At 39.1% G+C, this 24,956-nt stretch overlaps 1 protein-coding gene across 5 annotated transcripts in view; it reads left to right on the plus strand.

The window, feature by feature from the left end:
- AR (androgen receptor) overlaps positions 1-24,956 on the plus strand; it is a 196,219-nt gene that overhangs the window by 115,931 nt on the left and 55,332 nt on the right. For all 5 annotated transcript variants that reach the window (XM_074324332.1, XM_019716788.2, XM_074324334.1 and 2 more), the window contains one exon: positions 24,218-24,334. In XM_074324332.1, coding sequence (XP_074180433.1) covers positions 24,218-24,334 — 117 coding nt within the window. The remainder of the gene's footprint in view (positions 1-24,217; positions 24,335-24,956) is intronic.

A 24,956-nucleotide genomic window follows, 5' to 3' on the forward strand; every position in this document is an offset into this window, starting at 1 on the left:
AAAGCATTGTTCAACATATGTGCTCATGAGAAATTTGTTCCTCATAAGGGATGAGCTCAGAGACAGAGTGTAAGAATACAAATGATAGTGAACACACAATGGGATTTATAGATGATGTAATACAGAATTGTACAACTGAAATCTGTGTAATTTCACTAACAATTGTCACTCCAATAAATTTAAAAAAAAATGTGTTTGGAGAACATGAAAAAAAAAAAAAAGAATACAAATGATAGATCCAATGTTTTCCATGGGACCAGAAGAAAGAAATCCATTTCCCTCCTCTTCAATGTCAGAAACCAGAAAATATTTTCTTCCAGGACAGATCTAAAGAGTCACAAAGGCAAAGTCTCATTCTCCTCTATCAGTGTTTTAACATTTTGATCTTCCTGTTTTTCATAGTATAGAGAGATCTTGATTTCGTTGTGGTATTTGGATGTGGGCTCTGGAGACTGTGGGCTGCTCACAATTCCGTAAGTTAGATAAGCACATTTCTACAGCCACATGGTCATAAGTTCTTCCACTTTCTGGAGAGTTGATTCAGTCATTTGTTTAGTGATAATACATAAAAGATTGGCAGTACTGGGAATCATAGGACCTTTCATTGCTAACCTGTTGAAACATGAAGGAAGGGAACTTAGAAATCTAAAAATCTGTCCAAAGCCGTTTTGTGGATGAGGAAACTGAGGCCCAGAGAGAGATAGTGGCTTTCTCGGGTTCATGGAAAGTAAATGGCAGAAATGAGGGCCTTCCAACCATTTCTTGTTTCTTGTCTGATAGGTTCTACTGCCTTACAGCCAATCAGCAGAGCCACAGAGATTGTTACCTTGGAACCCCCAAGGAGGATGTGAACCAGGAAAATGGACATTTAGCACAGTCCTTGGCTCCCAGGTGGTGCTCAGTCCCTGTTACCCCCTCTGCCTCTACCACTGTGTGAGAGCATCTTTTGGATCTGTGTGTCTTCCCCAGTAGGGGGAGGAGTAATAATGGTTATCTGGGATGCAAGGGCTCTGTGGGGTACTTTTTTGATGTGAAAATTCTTGCAAGGTTTTGTTTGTATGTATGTATATGGATTTTTTTTTTTAGGAAGAGTTTTCATAGCTTCCATGTGATTCTCATAGGTTCTGTAACCCACAAAAGATTGCAGACCACCAGTCTAATCTTTGATAAGGAATTTATAGACTCATAAGGGAGTATACTGACTACAGGGATATCCAAAATGGCTATTTGACGACTGGCACTCCCCCCGCCATAACTAAGAGTCAGTGCTTACTTACTGTGTACATCAGACCTACACCAGGCACTAGGATAAGAGATGAACAAAAACTATTTCTTGGGAACTCAACATGTATTAATTGCTTTATAGATGTTTTCTCATTCAGTCCTCACATCACCACTATGATGTAAGTATTATTACCCCCCAATTTGCAAATGAGGGAACTGAGGCACAGAAGCGTTAAAGTGACTTTCCCAAAGTCATACAACTAGTTGGTGAAGTGAGTATGACACAATGTCCCCAACATAACAGTGAGATAAGTACTGTGCTGGAAGTAAGTCTGTAATCCGTTGAGCAGACAAACTAAGAAAATAAGTTGTTTTACCTAGAAAGTTTGATAGGGCTTCACAGAGGAGTTAAGGCTTGACCTAGGCCTTGAGAGATAATAGTTTAGCCGATACAAAAGTGTAGGAAGGGAACTGCAGAAAGGGGACATAACTGACTGAAAACAAGACTGTGAAAGCACTGTGGAGTCCAGAGGTGACTGACCACTCTCAATCAGCCTTTTGTGCCTGCGCCCCTCCCCCATGCTTTCTGGAAGCAGGCTGGTGTCTAGGTAGTAGAACAAGAGGCTTTGCAAGAGCACCAGCTGGGACTCCGGTTCTACTGTTGATTTACCTACCATGTGCCTTAGGCATGTCTTGTTCCTTCTTTGCACCTCAGAGAGGCCATCTGAATAATAAAGTGGTTGGACTAAATGATCTTGAATGTTTTAGGAATAAGTCAGTAGCTATCTAAATCCTTAACAATAAATCTCTAAAATTTTATAGATCTCCAGATGTGCCCATTGTCCAGTGGTTCATTTTATGTGCATCAGCCTTGGGAAACAGGCACACCTGACTTCAATCCTTAGCGCCAAGGCCTAATAGACATGTGACCTTGAGCAAGTCACTTAACTTTTCTGTGCCTCTGTGAGGATATAATAGCTCACATGGCTGTTGTAAGAACTAAATGATGTGTAACGCAGCTCCTGGTGCCCAGTAACATTTGATTCTTTCTCCCGGAGTGAAGCCTTAGTCATTGGCACACACACAATTGTGGTATCCTGGGTTTTAAAGAAAGGAAAGATGAGAGACGATATTGTGGTAGTCCCCTGGTTAAAGAAGGCCTTGGTTTGGTGTAATGTTCCCAGACAACCATTTCTCTTCAATGTTACTTAATTAGTGATCAGAGTGCCAGTATCATTTGCATAAGAATATAGGGAAGGCCGGTCTCTTCCTCCTCTTTGCATCCAAGGGCGCTGCAACAGTCCAGACAGCCCAGCAAGCACGGCTTCATTGCCTCTCCTGAATTCTAAGCGTTTGAATGTAAGGTGTCAGAGTTCTCTGTGTATATTCATCCCCATCAAGATTTTTCTGAGCTCCCTGGTAAATTCAGGTCTACAGCCACAGGTGAGGAGAAAAGCTAACAAAGTTCATAAATTATCCTCCACATTCTTCAGCCATTGGTTTCCCTTGTCCGTCCAGAGGCGTGTCTTAAAGTATGTTGAGGCCAGATTCAATAGAAACCTGAGCTAGCACCTGTGTAAATAAATTTTTGTGCTTCTTTTCCTGAAGCCAGATGGTTATTTTTAAAAACCAAGCCAGATTATCTTTTATCTAGAGTGCTGTCTCCCACATTTTTAGTGGACCCTTTGGAGGAATGTGGTTTGGTTGTAGTGTTATTGTTTTGCTTTGTGTGTGTGTGTGTGTGTGTGTGTGTGTGTGTGTGTGCACGTGTGCACGTGTGCACGTGTGCACGTGTGTGTGGTGGGGACAGACATTTCTTTCAAAAACATGTCTTGGTATGGCCTATGACTCTACTGTATTTAAAACGAAACTCTGGCGATACACCAAAATTCATTCTGCTTCCCATAGATTGGCTTTACATCCCTCCACCCCCACCCTCCCTTCAAATTTGAACCTTTTAAAACCAGCCAGCCAAGCCAAACCAGCATGTAACATACTGCTTATCTCTAAGGCTACCTGAATCACCTTCAGATCTTATCCAAAACTCTGTGAGGGGAGGGGTGTCTGCACCCTGCCAAGGTTCCGCAGGGTCCCTCAGTACGTAGCTATGCTTTAGCTCTTCTCAGCTTCAGAATACAGACAGTGTTGGTCCTTCATTTGTGTTGCTTATGACTAAAGGCCTCCAACTTCCCACTCTCCTGCAAGGCCTCTTCTGACTCCTGAACTGGATAGCCTCCATGACTCCCCAAAGATTCCTCTGTCACCCATGTCACTTCGAAAGTATTTTCTTTGTCTCTTTTGCAACTTGATGAGGACTAGCCAGCAAGTTTAGGTCCCATGGAAGCAGAGATAGATGTAAGAAACCAAAGAAAGGAGTGTGGAAACGTGGAATGATTTTTCACCAATCTGCTGAGCCCTGCGAAGATTATAAAGTGCTCTCCACCCAGGAGCCCTATTGATAGTGGTAAAAGACTTGGTTTGAGTCCAACGTTTGTTAACTGGGTGACCTCGGGAAAATGACATCTCCTTCCTGAGCCTTAGTTTTCTCACCTATAAAGTAGGGATAATGCTAACCACAACCCAGAAAAGTTGCAAGGATTACATGAGATAAGGCAACTAGAAGTTTCCTTGCATAGTGTCCAACTTTTACTAACAATTGTCACCCCAATAAATTTAATTAAAAAAAATAAAATAAAATAAAGTGAAGCAAACACTGTTTGCAGTACCTCCTAGTGCATGAATGAAAAATCAGCCCCACTTCAAATTACACCATGTTCCCAGGGGTCCCATGATTTCACTGTAGAAGAAACACTACTGTAAATTAAATAATCTACCTGTTGCTGTTTACATGGATAATTTGATAGTAATTCTTTACAGACAGGTGGCGTATTTCGGACATAATTCAGAATATACCAGTTTTCCAGCTATGCAGATGTGCTCATTCCCAGCTACAAAGAGTTGTCTATAGTAATTGTCTAAAAGGAGTTGTCCAGAGGGACGATGAGCAACATGGAGCTCCCTAGGCCCCATCTCCTAGTTAGAGGGAACTCCGGATGATAAGTGTTTGTATACTCATAGTCTAGTACAGGGAAGAAAGGCTGGAGGGAAGTAGCTTTCACCCATTCATTTTTTTCAAGTATGTACTGTGTCAGGCCTTGTGTGGACCCAGAGTTGACTGTGAGTTGACCCTGTCCTCAGAGGGCTTCCAGTCTGGTGGGTAGACTGGAAGTTCAGCTGCAGCTTTAAAGCTGCACTGAGTATCTAAGTGTGGTGGAGGCAGTGTGATGGGACAGGGGAGAGAGAAACCTACAGGAACAGCTCCTCTTCCCCATGGCCCAAGGGCAACCCTGATCAAATCCAGCACAGGTTGAGGGGCTTGTCACCATCAGCGGCTCTGGAAGCCTTAGTAACAGCATCAATGACAAACAATACTGATGATGGTAATCATAGCAGCTAATATTTACTGAACATTTTCTATGTTAGGCACTAAATGCTTACTTAATCGTCACAACAACTCTAGGAGGAAGTACATAGGTATTCCTACTACCCTTAGTTTACAAATGATGAAACTAAGGCACCGAAGACTAAGAGAACAGGAAGGGAACTAATTCATCTCAGTTGAACAAACAGTCAACATCTGTTATATAAAAGGCTTTGTGCTGGGCCAGCTTAGTGGCTCAGGCGGTTGGAGCTCCATGCTCCTAACTCCGAAGGCTGCCAGTTCGATTCCCACATGGGCCAGTGGGCTCTCAACCACAAGGTTGCCAGTTCAACTCCTCGAGTCCCGCAAGGGATGGTGGGCTGCGCCCCCTGCAACTAAGATTGAACACGGCACCTTGAGCTGAGCTGCCGCTGAGCTCTGGGATGGCTCAGTTGGTTGGAGCGCATCCTCTCAACCACAAGGTTGCCAGTTCGACTCTCGCAAGGGATGGTGGGCTGTGCCCCCTGCAACTAGAAAATGGCAACTGGACCTGGAGCTGAGCTGCACCCTCCATGACTAAGACTGAAAAGACAACAACTTGAAGCTGAACAACACCCTCCACAGCTAAGATTGAAAGGACAACAACTTGACTTGGAAAAAAAGGCCTGGAAGTACACACTGTTCCCCAATGAAGTCCTGTTCCCCTTCCCCAATAAAATCTTTAAAAAAAAAAAGAAAAGGCTTTGAAGTGCCAGGGAGAGAGAGATGAGTAAAACATAGTCTCACTGCAGCAGGAGCCCCAGATAAGCATATAGTGAGGCAAGTATATTCCTGGCCTTCTGCTCAATTCTGGAAACTCAGTGATGAATGAGACACAGTCCTGCCCTCAAAGATCTCAAAGCCAAGAGGGGGATGTCTATGTGGAAATAAAGATTAAATAGTGCTATGATAAGGGTCATAAGAAAGATAAGTGCAAAATGGGACAGAGATTATGCAGCAACTGATTCGTTTAAATCAAAGCCCAAAAGAAACAATTCTGTTAAGAATTATGGAGAAACATTGATTCAAACCAAAGCCCCCCGCAGTGGTTAGACATTTATGTAACTTACAAAGTGATCCCCCTGATTAGTCTAGTACAAACCTGTCACTATACATAGTCATGAGAATATCATTGACTATGTTCCCTATGCACTTTACATCCCCATAGCCACTGTGCTATACACCTGAAACTGTATAAAATAATATTGAAAGTCAACTTCAATTGAAAAAATTTAAAATAAATATTCAGTTTTGTAAAAAAAATAGAACAATATAAACATAAAAAAGAATATCAAAGCCCCGCCCCACCCACTCAAATTGTTACCTAATTTTATTCCAGCTTGGTTCATTTATCCATTTATCATTCTACCCCTACAATGGATTATCAGGATTTTTTCCCACTCAAGGGTAACAAAATGCTGCGGGAGGCCACGCAGCAATATAGTTGCACTCTTTCATTATCCCATCACATGCCCACACATTGTTCACCTTCTCACCTTTACTCAGGCTGTTCCCTTGGCCTCAAGGACTTTTTCTCCACATCTCCATATCCTTAAGTCCTACCTTCCTTCAAGGCCTTGCTCAAATACCTTCTCCTCCATGAAGCTTCCACCCCATCGAAAGGCACCCCACCTTCTCCTGTACTGCAACAGCACTTTGGGGATGCCACTCATGTGGTTCTGGCCACTTCCTGCTTTATCTTTTAGTAACATCCTTACCTATCTTTTTTCCTCTGCTAGACAGAGCTCCTTGGTAGAAAGTTCACTTTGCTAAAGCTATAATCTTACTTTAAATGCGTTGCAAAGCTCTTCTGGGTTGTATTGTGCTGGTGGGCTTCACCTGTTAATCTTAAACCTGTGAAATTACATCTGCTATCCAGAGACTTATACTTTATACTAATGGCTTTTTTAAAAGCCCACCAGCTTAACACAACCACTGACTAAACTGTGTCATTTCTTTTAGGTCTTGCCCTCATGCATGCATAATTTGAAGAGTTGTAGTGTTTTCTTTCCTCATACCTCTACTGTTGGATATTTAGATTGTTTATATGTGCTTAAGTTACATTTACATACATTCCTTTTTTTTTCTTTTTAAAATTTCCTTCGGACTCACTTTCACCAGTGGAAATACTAGGCCAAAAGCAGGGGTCGGAGGTGGGAGCATGTGATGGGAAGACCTTTCCGTATGGTTGGGGCATTCAAGGAATTGGAGGGAGGCAGGTGGTTATATACACAGCCCAAATCATGTGTGATGACTTAAGAATTTGTGAAAGGCCCTTCTGCCTGAAAGCCTCTTGCCATGCATGATCTGTCACAGTGTCTGAAACTCCCACCATGTGTAGAACTGTTTGGGAAACCTTTTCTTCCTGGGACATATTCAGCCATTATCAGGAAATACGACTGGAAATTCAGTTGTCAATATGTCCCTTGGCAGGACTCTGGAGGAATAGAACACCAGTCTCATAAATTTTGAAATGGATAGAGGATTCAGGACAGGTTCTTAGCATAAGGTACTTGTCTGGAATAGGAAGGCTTAGAGCATCAGAGTGGCAAGCTCTGAGGATCAAGGGTCACGTGAAGGCATTCGGCATTTGGTAGGAGGAAAGAACAGAAGGGGAAGAGGGAAGCACAAGAAGAATTGTGGAGAGAGATGAACAAGTTTCACCTACTTAACAGGACTTGGGATTGTGTTGGATTTATGGGTACAACAGAAGCAGTGAGATCACTTTATACTACAGAGAGATGAATGAGTTCTGGGCAACCAATACTTGGCTTTAGATAGAATTGTAGGGGTCAAGGCCTGAGGGGACATCCAGGTTCAAGTCAGTTTCTGTGGACATCAGAAAACCATGAGGGGCAGGACTCAGGGCAGCATGGCAGACTTAGCACATACAAGTAATTTCACACCCATCATCACACATGATTACAACTACTGCTGTGGCATAGAGGCCAGCTGCCACTGCCCTGTTTGATGGTTAGATCTTTCAGAATGGCAGGCTCATTCGAGGAACCAGAGGGAGGAAGGTGGCTGTATTTACCTATTGGTTGACTTCACTGACATAGTTTGGGGGTGGTGCCTTCCAGATACTCAGGTATTCTTGTTTAGGTGGACACTGCAAGATCTACTGGAGAACTGTAAATTCTCTATGGAAAAGGAAATAGACCTCTTCAGTTCGAATAGAACATAGAACTGTGTAGGGTTGAGGATGAGGGGGAGGGGCTCTGTAAGAAGTCAGCATTTCCCAGTTCTGGCCTGCAGGGTTTCTTGTCCCCATCGGGACTCAATTTCTCTTACTTTGGTTCCTAGTGCTACCACCCATTCACTGTTCTTCCCCTCTTCACCCTGAGTATAACTATAGATAACAGACCTTGGGTTCCCAGTATGCAATAGAAATGAGCTCTTATTCATTACTAAATACTGAGGGAAAACAAACCAGAAATGCAATATAGAAAACAAAACTGAAATGAATGGGACTATATGAAACTTAAAAGCTTCTGCACAGCAAAAGAAACCATCGACAAAATAAAGAAGCAACCAACTGAATGGGAGAAGATTTTGCAAACTTTGCCTCTGATAAGGGGCTAATATCCAAAATATAAAAAAAAAATATACAAGGAACTCATGCAACTCAACAACAAAAAAACAAACAACCCAATTGAAAAATGGGCAGAGGACCTGAAAAGACATTTCTCCAAAGAGGACATACAAATGGCAAATAGACATATGAAAAAATGCTCAACATCACTAATCATCAGAGAAATGCAAATAAAAACCACAATGAGATATCACCTCACCCCAGTCAGAATGGCGATCATCAACAAGACAAATAGTAACAAATGTTGGAGAGGCTGTGGAGAAAAAGGAACCCTCATACACTGTTGGTGGGAATGCAGACTGGTGCAGCCGTTATGGAAGGCAGTGTGGACGTTCCTCAAAAAATTACGAACAGAATTGCCATATGACCCAGCAATCCCTCTCCTGGGTATCTACCCAAAAAATCTGAAAACATTTATGCATAAAGACACGTGTGCTCCAATGTTCATTGCAGCTTTGTTTACGGTGGCCAAGATATGGAAACAACCAAAATGTCCTTCAATAGATGAATGGATAAAGAAGTTGTGGTATATATACACAATGGAATACTATTCAGCGGTAAGAAAAGACAAAATAGGACCATTTGTGACAACATGATGGATCTTGAGACTATAATGCTTAGCGAAATAAGTCAGACAGAAAAAGCAGAGAACCATATGATTTCTCTGATATGTGGTATATAAACCAAAAACAACACAAGAACAAGACAAACAAATGAGAAACAGAAACTCATAGACACAGACAATAGTTTAGTGGTTACCAGAGGGTAAGGGGGGCGGGGGGTGGGGGGTGGGAGATGAGGGTAAGGGGGATCAAATATATGATGATGGAAGGAGAACTGACTCTGGGTGGTGAACACACACTAGGATTTATAGATAATGTAATACAGAATTGTACACCTGAAATCTATGTAACTTTACTAACAATTGTAACCCCAATAAACTTTAATTTAAAAAAAAAGAAACAAAGAAAACTGGATCCTAGTTCTTGGAATCCCAGATAAAACAATTAAGAGCTTTCTCTCTAGGCGTTAGATGTCTTCCCATAAGATGACTCCCTTTTAGCCATGTCAACTTGGCCCAATCTTCCCTTGGTAACCCTTCTTTCTTGTTTGTTAACCCATCCACTGTGCTACTATAGGGTCCTAGGTAAATGCCAAACATTTACATAAATATTCAGTAGGAGGAAGGTCATTCTCTAATAGCAAGCCCTTTTATGGTGCTGTGAGCATTTGACATCCACGTCTCTAGGAACACTAATGAGTGACCTGACCCCTCTTTGGAGCAAAATGTGACTGGTATATTACCTCAAGGAGACCCTCACTCTTCTAGAAAATAGAACTATAGAGATTGCTGACTCACCTTGGGGAATATGTACAGAGAATGAAAATATGTACAACTAAGTCTTCCTCCAATTAGCTTCAGAGCTATGGTAGATCGGGCCTTAGGAAAGTCATCTGACCTCTAAGCCTCAGTTTCCTCATCTAATAATGGAGATAATATAGTGGTTTAAAAGGCCAAAGGAACTGATGCTTGTGAAAAGACCGTATAAATTGCACAGTGGCACATGAATAACAGTTTCTAGGAGATCTCCTTACCATCATTCAGAACAGTCATGGCTATTGTTAAATAAATACTTGCTTCTGACCACACTGGAACCCAGTGCAAAGAGTTGCCTGTAGGGAAAACAGCTTTACTTGCAAATTACTCCACGATTTACCTGGTTTCTGTGTACAGCGTATTGATACATAAGGCACATCTATCTCCCTCAATCTGCAGTTACACCAGAGTAATTACCTTTTTGAAATACCTCCCTCTCAGGGCTCCTCAAAGTTAATTTTATCCTCCCGCCAAATGAGTATTTGCAAAGACAACCACCAAATTCATTCACAGCATGTCTGACCGCTTTTCATGATGTAAGGGCAGGCAGATATATCATTTCATTTACAGAGATAATTACTGTCTCCGAGCAAGTGAGCGGTAGCCAGAAAGTGGCCAAGGGAGGCCACGAGGAGTGGCTTCTCATCACAGCTCAGATTTGAGTCTCAGTTGCAAGGTTACTAAGATCCTGTGTAGATTAGTGTTTCTGGAGAAGGCAATACTTGCTTCCAGAGCAAGCCCTTGTTTCATTGCCCAGTGTTTTTAATCCAGCAGACATGACTTTGGTCCGGCATTTGGTAATGGAGTAGTTTCGTAAGTTGCTGTATGCAAATTGAGGAAGACAGGTAATTTTTTTTATTATTAAAGTTTATTGGGATGACAATTGTTAGTAAAGTTATATAGATTTCAGGTGTGCAATTCTGTATTACATCATCTGTATATCACACTGTGTGTTCACCACCCAGAGTCAGTTCTCCTTACATCCCCATGCATTATGGGGATGAATTTATATGTTGCAAGTTATAAATATATGTTTATTTTTTTAATTTCATTGCCCATAAAACTTTATTTGTTTTCCCCAATAGAACCGTCTCCCTGCCTTTCATAAGTCTGCTTTGAGCTCCTGGGCATTCCTGCCTGCCTAACCCGTGAACCTTGCAAAATTGCTTCCAAGGTCCTTTTCTTTGTTTTCTCTTGAGGCCCAAGCTGCCAGGGTCAGTAGTGTTTGTGGTGGGCTGACAATGAGTTGACAGCAAGCTGAGCTTTGTCCTCTGGCCTCCCTTGACCCGTTCCAGCCATCATCCAAGAGGCCCCAAGCCAGCATTCTACAGAGCAGCCACACCAAACTCACTAAGGGGAACCAGGATTTTAAATAGCCATCATGGAGGGAAGGACTGAGACTTCGGGTTTGTAAAACCGCGGTGCTCTCTTTGTTGATTCTTTTCACTCCAGAAAGATACTACTCTTCTTCAGGAAACTATCCAAAACTTATGATCTTTTTGGTTTGGAGCTGATTTCTTAAGAAGAAGCACTTTGCAGAGAGATTTCTTGGCCAACAAAATATTGAAATATTCATTAATTCATTCATGCATTCAACTAATGTATACTGAGAATTTTCTATGTACCAGACACTGGAATTACAAAAAAGGAATAAGCTTTATCTTTGTCTCCTTCACAATCTAATGAGAAAAATAGCCATTCTTTCATTTTTATAATAATCTTTTACATTTCACACACTGCTGGATATATTCACATGGTAATGACACAAAGGAATGATTGAAAAGTGGCGCAGGGACAAGGGAAGAAGGACAGTATGGAGCTGGCCACACTCAAGGCTTCATTTTGAAATACTGGGATTGCAATTTCAAAGGACCATTTTGAAATCTCACCCTATGGCACTGCAGATAACAGAATCTTGCTGTCACTAGAAGCAAGAAAATGGGTGGCAGATGAAATGAATGAGATGAGAAATTGAGAAGGGTTAGAGATTAGTTTTTTCTAGAAAAGAGTCTACTTCATGCCTGCATTACTGCAGAGCAAAACCACCACGAGAAAAAAGAAAGCTAGCGTGTGACCCCAGGCAAGTTCCTGAAGCTTCTGGACTTCTGCTTCTGCAACTGCAAAGTCATTAAATGGTAATTGTCCTTTCTGCTTCCCGAGTGTGTTTGACAGGATGGACGGGAAGGGATTTGCTAATATTAACATATCTTACAAATATATGAGATTGCTGTTAGGACCTTATGAAGGCAGACCTGCCTTCATTAATGACTTGGAGTATCTTTAAAGACCTCTGCATGCTTTATATTACGTCATGTGTGGTACAATTTACAGGGCAATCCTGATTTCCTTTTCTGACTCTTCTCCCGGAGACTAAGAATTATTGACACCAAAAGGCATGCTAGGATTTTTTTTTTTTTGAGACACCACAATAGTCACCCCTTTTACGTGTGTGATTCCATGTTTTTTTTAGTATGTTCAAGAAGTTGTGAAAATATTACTACTATGTAATTCAGAGCGTTTTTATTATCTTGAGAAGATACCCAATTTCTTATGCCCAATTCCCCCTCCTTTCAGACCCTGGCAACCACTAATATACTTTCTGTAGCAATGAAATTGTCAATTTTGGGCATTTTGTATGAATGGAATAATACAATATATGGCCTTTTGTGTCTGCATCACTTAGCATAATATTTTCAAGGTTCATGCATGTGTTAGTATGTATCAGTACTTCCTTCATTTTTCTGGCTGAATAATGATTACTGGGTTATATGGTAACAATACACTGAACTTGTTGAGGAATGGACAAAGGGTTTTTTATAGAGACTTCACCATTTTACATTCCCATCAGCACCATGTGAGGGCTCAAATTTCTCTACATCTTTGCCAAAACAGTATTATTCCCATCCTAGTGGGTATGAAATGGTATTTCACTGTGGTTTTGATTATATTATCACTACTGGCTAATGATGTTGTCTGTTCATATGGCTGTTGGCAATTTGTACATCATCTATAGAAAATGACTATTCGTAGGATTTGCCCATGTTTGAATTGGATAATTTCTGTTTTATTATTGACTTGTGTATGTTCTTTGTGACTTCTGAATACAAGTTTCTGATGAGATGTATGATTTGAAAATATTTTCTCCCATTCTTTAAGTTGTCTTTTTATTTTTGATGGTGTCCATTAAACAAAAGTATTTAATTTTGATGAAGTCTAATTTATCTATTTTTTCCTTCTGATTGTTTGTGTCTTACTATCATAGCTAAAATTCCATTGCCCAATCCAATATTTATACCTATGCTTTCTCCAAAGAATTTTGTAGTTTTAACTGTTACATTTGGATCTGTGATCCATTCTGAGTTGATTTTTGTATATGATATGAGATGTGAGTCCAGATTTCTTATTTTGCAAGTCAATATACTGCTGTCCCAGCACAGTTTATTGAAAATAATATTTTTTCCTCCAAAGACTTGTGTTAGTATCCTTGCTGAAAACTATTAATTATAAATATAAGAGCTAATATCTCGACTCTCAGATGTAAGGTTTATTTTCTATTCCACTGAGCTTTACGTCTATCCTTGTACAACTATCATACTATCTTGATTACCGTGACTTTGAACTAAAGTTTGAAGTTGGGAAGTGTGAGTCCTCCAAATTTGTCCTTCATTTTCAAGATTATTTTGGCTATTCTAGAGCATTTGCATTTCCATATGAAATGTTGAACCAATTTGTCAATTTTAGGAACAGACGGCTGGGTTTTTGATAGAGATTACATTGACTCTGTAGATCAATGTGGCAGTATTGTCATGTTAACAATATTAAGTCTTCAAATTCATGAACACAAGATATCTTTCTATTTATTTAATTGTTCTTTAATTTCTTTCAATTACGTAGTTTTGTTATGTAGTTTGCAATGTACAAGTCTTGCAGTTCTTTTGTTAAATTTATTCTTAAGTATTTTATTTTTTGATACTTTAGTAAATGGAATTGTTTTCTTAATTTCATTTTGGATTATTCATTGATAGTCTATAAATAAAATTAATATTTGTATGTTGATCTAGTTACTGCATCTTTGTTGAATTCATTTATTACCTCTAATACTTATTTTGTATTTTTTAAAAATTTCCTCCATACAAGATGATGTCATCTGTGAAGATGACTAAGGATAATGTTACATCTTTCTTTCCAATCTGCATGCCTTTTATTTTTATTGTCTCATCGCCCTGGTTAGAACATCCAGTACAATGCTGCATATTGATTATCACATGTCTTCCTCATGGATTCAACTTGTTACCATAATAACATGTTTGTCTTTGTCACTAGTCACAATTTTTGTCCTAACGTCTGTTTTTTCTGATAGTATAGCTACTTCGCCTCTCCTTTAGTTACAGTTCACAAGGAATATCTTTTTCCATTCATTTACTTTCAATCAATTTTTGTCTCGGAATCTGAAGTGTCTCTTGCAGGCAGCATGTAGTTGTATCTTTGTTTTTGTTTTTTAATCCATTCTGCAAATCTCTGTATCTTTTTTATTATTAAATTTACTGGGCTGACATTGGTTAATAAAATTATATAGGTTTCAAGTGTACAGCTCTATAATACATCATTTATATATCACATTGTGTGTTCACCACCCAGAGTCAGTTCTCCTTCTATCACTATATATTTGACCCCCTTTTCACTCTTCTACCAGCCCCTCCTCCCTTCCCCTCTGCTAATCACTAAAGTGTTATCTGTGTCTACGAGTTTTTGTTTCTTTGTTTCTTTGTCTTGTCCCTTTGTTGCTTTCAGTTTTATATCCCACATAGAGTACAGTCATATAGTTCTTGACTTTTTCTGTCTAACTTATTTTGTTTAGTATGATAATCTGAAAATTCATCCATGTTGTCACAATAGCAATATTTCATTTTTTCTTATGGCCAAGTAATATTCCATTGTATACATGTGCCACAGCTTCTTTTTTTTTATTATTAAATTTATTGGGGTGACAATTGTTAGTAAAATTCCATAGATTTCAGGTGTACAATTCTGTATTACATCATCTATAAATCCCATTGTGTGTTCACCACCCAGAGTCAGTTCTTCTTCCATCACCATATATTCGATCCCCCTTACCCTCATCTCCCACCCCCCACCCCCCGCCCCCCTATCTATTGATGGACACTTTGGTTGTTTCCATGTCTTGGCCACCGTAAATAAAGCTGCAGTGAACATCAGAGCACATGTATCTTTATGTATAAATGTTTTCAGATTTTGGGGGTAGATACCCAGGAGAGGGATTTCTCAATCGTATGTTAATTCTATCCTTCATTTTTTGAGGAACGTCCACACTGCCTTCCATAGCGGCTGCACCAGTCTGCATTCCCACCAACAGTGTATGAGGGTTCCTTTCTCTCCACAGCCTCTCCAACACTTGTTATTATTTGTCTTGTTGATAATAGCCATTCTGACTGGGGTGAGGTGATATCTCATTGTGGTTTTTATTTGCATTTCCCTCATAGCTAGTGATAGTGAGCATTTTTTTTCACGTCTCTTGGCTGTTTGTATGTCTTCTTGGGAGAAGTGTCTGTTCAGGTCCTTTGCCCATTTTTTAATTGGATTGTCTGTTTTTCTCTTGTTGAGTTGTATGAGCTCTTCATATACTTTAGATATTAACTCCTTATCAGAGGTGTTGTTTGCAAATATCTTCTCCCACTCGGCTGGTTGCCTCTTTGTTTTGTCGATGGTTTCTTTTGACCAATGAAAAACCCAGAAATAAAACCACATACATGAGGTGTGATAAAAAAAACATGGTGAATGTTTAAATTAAAAAAAAAATTATTACAGTAAAAGACACATTGTCATTAATCCCCTCAAAATACTTTCCCTCACTTCGAACACACTCCTCCCATTGTTCTTGCCACTTTCTAAAGCAGTTCTGGAAGTCCTCTCATGAGTACCTTTAGTTGCACTGTCGTGGCTGCCTTGATGTCCTGAATCGATTCAAAATGTTTACCTTTCATGTTCATTTTGACTTTGGGGAAGAGCCAGAAGTCGCACGGTGCCAGATCCAGTGAATAAGGTGGATGAGGACACACCGTAATGTTTTTATTTGACAGAAATTGCCACATACCAGAAGCGATGTGTGACACGGAGTGTTGTCATGTTGGAGGATGAAGTAAAGACACTCAGGAAAGAGGACTTCCAGAACTGCTTCAGAAAGTGGCAGGAATGATGGGATAAGCGTGTTTGAAGTGAGGGGGAGTATTTTGAGGGGGATTAATGGCAGTGTGTCTTTTACTGTAATTTTTTTTTCCATTTAAACATTCACCATATCTTTTGATCACACCTTGCATATGGGCAAATAATTTTCAACAAAGGAGCAAAAAACATACAATGGAGGGAAAAAGCTTCTTCAATAAATGGTGCTGGGAGAATTGGAAAGCCCCGTGCAAAGGAATGAAACTAGACTGCTGTCACCATATGCCCAAATTAACTCAAAATGGATCAAAGAACTAAACATAAGACCTGAAACAATAAACTGCATAGATTAAAGCATAGATACTAAACTTATGAACCTTGGATTCAGAGAGGATTTTATGAATTTGACCTCAAAGACAAGGGAAATAAAACCAAAAATAAATGAATAGGACTATATCAAACTAAAAAGCTTCTGCAAGTTTCTTTCTTTTAATAGCAGTGTTTAATCTATTTACATTTAATAACATACTTTCTTATAAGGTAGGATTCACTCCTGCCAAATCTCATGGTTTATTGCTGCTGCTTTTTATTGTTGTTTTGTTGTTGGATTGATTAGTGAATTTTTTTGAAATAATTCTAGATTCCCAGGAACATGTTGTGGCTGTTCAAAGTGTCCTGTGGACATCTCATTTCCCCACTTCTTTTTTAAGCTTTCTGATTAGCCCATTGTTTGCCACCGTTCTTATCAACCAACTCAGCCAGCCTTGGTGTTCAACATTTGCCTCTGATTATTTTCTACAAATTCCCCCCCCCCGCCAGTCCAGGGGAAACTGTTCACATGGGGCAAGCTCAGAGTCAGGTTATATAAATACAGCTTTGAGAGTGGAGTCTTTCAGGGAACCCCCAACAGGTCAAATAATGACAATTCTCTGAGAAAGAAGCTTTGAAGGAGTTCCAACACTATTCTGCCTCCTGCAATGGTTACCAGGTTTCTGGCTTTCACCATCATTGTAGGCTGTTGGTTTTCACAGTTACCATGGAGCTGGGGACAGGTAAAGGGCAATAGGGCAAGTTTAAACATCACAAAGCTTTGAATAAATGTTCCCCAGGTTGCTACAGCATTTGGTTAATTTTTAGAGTTCTGACAATGTTTATTCTGCCTTTTTTTTTCTTTTTGTCAGTTTTCTAATTTCTTTTATGGAGGAGAGAATTTTAGGAGTTCCTCACTCCACCGTTTTCTCTGGTTTTACTCCACTCTAAGATGTTTTGATTGAGCACTCCCCATCCTTTAAAAAAGTGAATATCTAAACTCTCCTGGAGAAATTACCCTGAAAGTTAATTGACTTTTCAGTACCCTTCTGCTATTCCTATGGTCATTCACCCCAATGTTGTTTTTTGTTTGATAAACAAGAAGAAAACTGTTGTTATTTTGCATGTGGTTCATTACAGAAATGTAAGCCAGACCATGTTCCCCCTCTCCTCAAAATCCTCCAGTGTCTCTCCATCTCACCCAAAATAAAAGTCTGCGACCTATAAGTTAATGACCTGTAAGGTCACAAATAATCTGTATTGCTGTTACCTCTCAGACCTCATCTCCTACCATTTTCCCACTGCTGTAGCTGCACTGACTTTTTTTGCCAGTTCTCCAACGTGATGGGCATTCTCCCACATCGGGGCCTTTACATTAACTGTTCCCTCTGCCTTAAATGCTCTTCCCTGAGATATCTGTGTGGCTAACTCACTCTCTTCCTTCAGCGTTTTGCCAAAATGTTACCTGAATGAAGCCTGCTTCCACCACTCAATTTTAAATTTCTCTCTCCCCGCACTCCCATTCTCTTGACCATACTTTTTGTCCATAGCACTTGTTGCTTTCTGACATACTATTTAATTTTCTAATTTGTTAGGTTTGTTGTTTATTGTCTGCTTCCTTTCCTCCTGCACCTCCTCTCCACACACATTAAAATGGATGTCAGTCAAGATAGGGATTTTTGATTATTTGTTCATTGATATATCCCAAGCACTTAGAACACTGCCTGGCACAGAGTTGGCATTTAATAGATAATTAATTAATTCATTCTGGCCAGATTTCTCTTAATATTTTATCTGCTTTATAGGCTAGCACAGATTCTGATACTGAATAGGTGGTTGGTAATTTTTCATTGAATGACATAATGAATATTATGCCCCATTTCCAACCCTTCATTTATACGGTATTGTCAGGTAAATGAGATGTTTCATTTAAATAAACTTTCCTAGATAACTGATCTCCAGAAAGTCTAGATTTAATATGTGTATATATCTTTTAATGGATTAGGTAAAGTGGTTTGCATGCCTTTCAGAACACAACAGAGTGACTATAATTTAACATTTTTGTTGCTATTTGAAAAACTATGGAGGAAAAAATAAGAGTAAGAATACCTGGTAGCAATGATTTAATTTCTTAACTGTATGAGGTTCTGTTAACCATTCTGAGCCTCAGTTTCATCATTTGTAAAATGGTAATAATAGCTGCCCTGAATAGATCATATAGTTTTGTGAGACTCAAAGAAGGTAATGTATGGGAACCCTATCTTTAAGTTATAAAGCTGCCTACAAATGCAAGGTGAAAGTAATATAAATGTTTATGATTTAGAACAATGATGAATACATATGAACTGATTCTTACAGGTGGGTGTTTAGGGAACAGAGACTCGGTGTGAGAATGGCTAAGCCCAAATAACATTGGCATTGCCTGTCATTAGTTGAAGATAATCTTACGTTCTTTTTTTTTTTTTTTTTAGTTTATTGGGGTGACGATTGTTAATAAAGTTATATAGATTTCAGGTGCAAGGGGAGTAAAAGCTAAAATAGGTCAATGGAACTATATAAAACTAAGAAGCTTCTGCACAGCAAAAGAAACCATCGACAAAATAAAGAGGCAACCAACAGAATGGGAGAAGATTTTTGCAAGCAACACCTCTGATAAGGGGCTAATATCCAAAATATTTAAAAGGAACTCATACAACTCAACAACAACAACAACAACAAAAAACAATTCAATTTGAAAAATGGGCAGAGGACCTGAATAGACATTTTTCCAAAGAAGACATACAAATGGCCAATAGACATATGAAAAAATGTTCAACATCACTAGTAATCAGAGAAATGCAAATAAAAACTTCAATGAGATATCACCTCACCCCAGTCAGAATGGCTATCATCAACACGACAAATAGTAACAAGGGTTGGAGAGGCTGTGGAGAAAAAGGAACCATCATACACTGTTGGTGGGAATGCAGACTGGTACAGCTGCTATGGAAGGCAGTGTGGAGGTTCCTCAAAAAATGAAGGATAGAATTAACATACGATTGATACCCTTTTAACATAAGATACCCTCTTCTGGGTATCTACCCCAAAAAATCTGAAAACATTTATACATAAAGACACGTGTGCTCCAATGTTTATTGCAGCTTTGTTTACGGTGGCCAAGACATGGAAACAACCAAAATGTCCTTCGATAGATGAATGGATAAAGAAGTTGTGGTATATATACACAACGGAATACTATTTGGCGGTAAGAAAAGATGATATAGGAACATTTGGGATAATTTATTTAATCATTCCCCTAATGTTGGACATTTAAATTTTCCAACATTCCCTGTTTAACTTATGCTATGTTAAACTTCTTTTTTGTGCTTAACTGATTATTTTCTTGTGAAACATTCCAAGAAGTGGAAATACTGGTTAAAGGTGATACATATATTTAATTTTTTTGATATATTGCAAAATTGCTCTCCAAAAAGTTTATGCTTCCATCAGCAATACCTCTTCGCCAATACTTAGTATTTAACCTTTACCAATCTGACTTGTGAAAATGATGTCTTGCTTAATTTGCACTTCTATGATTTTGAGTGAAATTGAAATTGAACAGTTTCATGTTTATTGATCATTTGTGCTTCTTCTTTTAATTGTGTATTCATGTCTGTTCCCCATTTTTCTATTGTATTGTTGATCTTCATATATCATGGAAATCGACCACTCATTTTATATGTACTTCATGCCAGTATGTTTTTCTTAGTCTGTGGTTGTCTTTAAATTTTATTATTATGTTTGTTTCACGTAGGAAAGTTTAAATGTTTTCTAGTCAAGTCTATCAAAATGTTCTGTTATGTTTTCTTCATTGTCATGCTTTAAAAAGCCCTTTTCTACCTTCAAGAAGTTTTAAACTTTCACCTATATTTTCCAATAATACTTCAATGACTTCCTTTTGTGTTTGGTTTTTTCACTGACATCTTTAATCCATCTGGAATTTATTTTGGTTTCAACCAGTAATTTAACTTTATTGTCTTTTCCAAACGATTAATCATTTGTTCTGATACCATTTAGTGAGTAAATCATTCTTTCTTCACTTATTTAGAATGACGTATTCCATACACAGAGTGTGTTTCTGGATTTTCTAGCATCTTCCACTGATCAATCTATGCTGGAGTCAGTACCAAACTGTTGTAATTATTGTGGCATTATAATACTTAAAATCTGAAGGAAAAGCCTCATTACTTTTTTCAAAAATATCTTGGTAATATCACACATTTTATTTATTCAGATGAACTTGGGATTATTTGGTCAACATTTTGTTTGTGTTGTTTTAAATACAGATTTAATTGGGGAAAAAACTGACATCCTTGTAATAGTGCACCTTCCCATCCAGGAACACTGTACATCCTTCCATTTAATCCAGGTCTTCCTTACATATCTCAATAAAGTTTGTTAGTTGTGTTCATATAGGCCCTGCATTAATACTCCATTTAGAAAGTATGAGAAGTCCTACATTTTTCAGTCTTCTCTGTAGGTTCATCGTGAAGATGATGACCCAACAACACTCTCCTCATTTGAATGATGCAATGCCATAGATGGTGGGTAACTTCCCGGCCTTACCTCCTCTGCCCCAAATAGAAGTTTTCAGAATGAACATACTGAAAGAAGCCTAATCAGACACTGACCTCAACTCATACTATATGGCACCCGCAATGGGGCTGACAGAAAACCATATAAATGGGGTGTCTATGGAGAAAATATCTGAAGGCCGTCTCATAACCTCTGTTCCTGCTAAAGCTTTGAATTATACTCAAGGTTTATGAGGAAGAATTGGACCATAAAGATGCAGAACACCATCAGACAGTCAAGTATTTCAGAGCCAGGTTCTGAACAACCTGGAGCGTAACAAGAGCTTTTAAGAGCAAAAAAATATCACATTCGAAATTAGGGAAATCCCCCAACACGGAGTATAATAAGAGCTTTTAAGAGCAAAAGAGATCTCATTTGAAATTAGGGAAATCCCCAAATAACACGGAATGTAATAAAGCTTTTAAGAGCAAAAGATACCTCATTTGAAAATTTTCATTCGACCGTGAATGTCATATCAGATTTGACTGCAGAATTTTAAAATTTATTAGAATTTTTTAAAAATCCATTTTGTTCATGGAGTATTAAGTTCAGAGGATGAAGATATCTTGTCAAAAAGAAAATGCCCTTGGTTAATGGTGTTTAGTAGTGATGACGAAGAAAACATTACTTAATACATATTAATATGTTATACTTTTGGTGAAAGTTGCTTTAATAAAGATATTTCTCTTAATTATAAAAATATAATGGTATGATTTTTTTCAATTTTTTGAACCTAACCCTCTTTTTTTGTACTAGTTCTTTGTTTCGTATAACACAGATTCGCATACACAGCATTTTTTTGGAACGTAATAACCGTGTTATATGGGGGTTACCTGTACAGTGCAGTTCTAGAGTGTAGACTCACCTCCTTCAACACGAGGGAAAATTTTTGTTTTTTGCCAGAGATTTCACAATAACATTTTTTATGAGACGAGCTGGGTGTAATGTTTGTAGAATCTGAGAAGGAGGATGTGGATAGGCATTTGTGTCTCCGTATTATCCAGTCACTTAAGCTATAGCATGGGAACAAAGGACCTTCTAGGACCACCTTGAAGCAGGCCCAGATCCCACTTACACACTTCTGTCAACTAAATACAGAAAAGACACTCACAAGGCCATACCCTTACTAGACAATGGACAAAGACACCTAACACCCTCAGAGTGCTCTGTCTTGAGACTACACCCACTCCAAACATATCTCCACTGGATGTAGTTGCCAGATTTTGTGCTGGCTCTTCCACCAACTCCTTGTGGCTTGGGGCACGTCATTTCAATGCTTTGTGTCCTTTTTCATAACTGAAGAGTCAAGCGTCACATTGGGGCATCTTATTAAAAGGCTTTAAGGTGTGGTAGAACCCAAAGATTATGTATTTCTAATTATACCCAATGGGTACAAGCTGCAAGGAGACAGGTACTGAGTTTTCTGGAAGGAAGAGCCTTATAACAGAGTCCAGAGATGGAGCGGCCTGCAACTCAAGAAAAGGTGGAACAACCACTTTGCAGGGATGCTACCGAGGGGAATCAAGCCTTGTTTGGAGGAGTGGGTGTGATGTGACTAAATAGCATTGAAAATTCTTCCCAATCTGTGAGATTCGTCGCCTTGTGGACTGTGATTTGGAGTAAACCAGCAGTGTGATGCCAGGCAGGTCAATTTTGTCTTAATGAGCATCATTTTCTTCAGCTGTATAATGGGGTTATAATAATCCCTGCCGTGCTTTGTCTTGATTGTTATCACCCTTTGTAAGCGACTCAAATGGGAAGGACTTTTTACTGTATGTTATTACATTTTATATGATGTTTTAATTGTTATTTTGTCACATGCTGTGTATTTAATGTATAAATATGTATAATATATATGTTATTATGTTATACTTTATTTTCATTCATTGTTATTATTAAGAATGATAACTTCAGCCATATTGGAGAAGTAGAATAAATAGGAAAGAAGTAAGAGCAACCCAGTGATTGTATATTGGCTATGCCTCATTTGGGGAAGTTGGTAATTCAGGCGGGAGAAGAGGATTGAAAACAACCTTTCAAGGCTGTATGTTGCATCCCCTGTCTCAGTTCCTAATCCAAACTGTATAAATGAGGCACAGTCATATTTTTAGGAGATTCCTTTCATATCCGTCTTTGGAAACTTCAACCACTTCTGTCACTATTATGTATCATTTGAACATTTAAAGTTATTATTCTACTTGAAAAGACACATGTGCCATATGTATGTATGCGTATATTTATATATATATATAGTATATATATATATATATATATATATATATATATATATGAATATGTATATACATATATATGGAGATAATTCAGAACCCCCATGTGTACACATAACACACCTGTGCATTCACACATCCATAAATATACACATGTGCGTAAGCATGTTGTTTATGCATATGGTACATGTCGCTTACAATAATAGTGCCTCTGTGACATTGTATTAAAAGCCTTGATTTTTTTAAGGGGTTTTGAAAACAAACAGGAGATCCAATGACTCCAGTTATAGCGACAGTGTTCCAGTAAGTTACTGTCTTAAAAGGAGAGAGTACAGGGATAAGAGACCATTATTTTTTGTCATTTCTTGCTTAGTGGTAATACTTTGGCCCTTTGTATGAAAGACTCTGCAAATATATCTCATTGAGGACCTACTGTGTGCCTGGCCTATAATAGCAGCAAGGAGGCAAAATATTGAGTGAAATAGATGCTTTTGAGTGGAACCCCATTTCTTTCTTTGAACAGCTGTGCTCCTGAAGATCTCTGGGTCTCAGCATGTATGTGTGTGTGTCTGTGTATGTATGTTTCTTTGTACCTGTGACGACTGCGGGTGTACGCGACAGTGATCATTTTTCTTCAGAGAGGACTTCCTTTCACTTGCTGTGATCCGCCTCACAAAGAATGGGCCTTTTCCCTGTTTGATTGTTATAACCTGCCGGACTGCGGGTATGATCACGAGCAATTTAAAAACAACTAGAAACCGCATGGAGTTCTCTTTTATAGAAGTTTTACCTGTATACGTATTATGAATACTCAGCATCTTATTAGGTTGAGTGTGATGCTATGCATAATTACAGCCATCAGGAGGAGGAAACATTACCCGAGCCCAAATCTCTGCTTTGCCATGCTAGAGGAGTGACAATTTCCATCATGGATCATTTTCTCTGGGGCATTCTTGGCTTTTAGTAAAGATAGGGCATCTTATGTCTTAAAAAAGGAGGGACCATCAGGACCTGAATCATTCACCCCTATGGAAACCAAACAACATAGCATCAAACAAAACCATCCCGGTTTAATAGTGTGATTCTGTGTGATCAAACTGTTTGGGGCCATCTCTAGCCACCTCTTTCATCTAGTGGGATGTACCTTCACACCCTTTCTGTCTACAAATACTCAAGGAGGGAGTCTCCGGAAATATATTAACAGAGCTGTCTACTCTTTGTTCTTCCAGGGAAGCAGAAGTACCTGTGTGCCAGCAGAAATGATTGCACCATCGATAAATTCCGAAGGAAAAATTGTCCATCTTGTCGCCTCCGGAAATGCTATGAAGCAGGGATGACTCTGGGAGGTATGATACTTTTATTCCTCCTTCTCCTCCTCCCTCTCTCTGTCTCTCATTCTCTCGTTCTCTCTTTAAACCAGCTTTTCCTCCTTGATGCTTCCAAGGAGGCCAGCCATGCTCCAGATACAGGCTGACCCCTTCATATCCAGTGTGGCCTTCAGCCAGCCAGTTGGTACCTTTCTTTATCCTTAACCATGCCACACCCTACTCTGGGGCTCAGCATAGGAGCAGGAGGTGTGAAGCAGGGATCAGGACCTATCAGAGTGTGAGTGAGTGTGGACTGCACTCTGAGGGGATCCGCAGGGGACATAGTGGTACTGGCTTTATGCTGGTAAATGGTGGCTCAGATGAGAGAACTAAGGAATCCAGAACAATCACAGGTACAGGATGACCCAATCACAGGTTGGTCTTGAACACCCAAGAATATCTCTCAGTTAAATGGGGCCTGCATTGTAGGGTTGGCTACCTGAATGAGAAGCTGCTTCTCTTTGGAATCGATAACTAGGCTGCCAAGCAGAGCCAATTTCCTATCCCACATCTCCCAGGGATGAGTAGGCCTTTTAATCATTTCCTTTTCTTTGCAGATCTATTGATCATTTCCAAAAGCATTTTTTGGTAGCACAGTAGC

The sequence above is a fragment of the Rhinolophus sinicus genome, chromosome X, assembly GCF_036562045.2.
Source record: "Rhinolophus sinicus isolate RSC01 chromosome X, ASM3656204v1, whole genome shotgun sequence".
In the NCBI taxonomy this organism is placed as follows: Eukaryota; Metazoa; Chordata; class Mammalia; order Chiroptera; family Rhinolophidae; genus Rhinolophus; species Rhinolophus sinicus.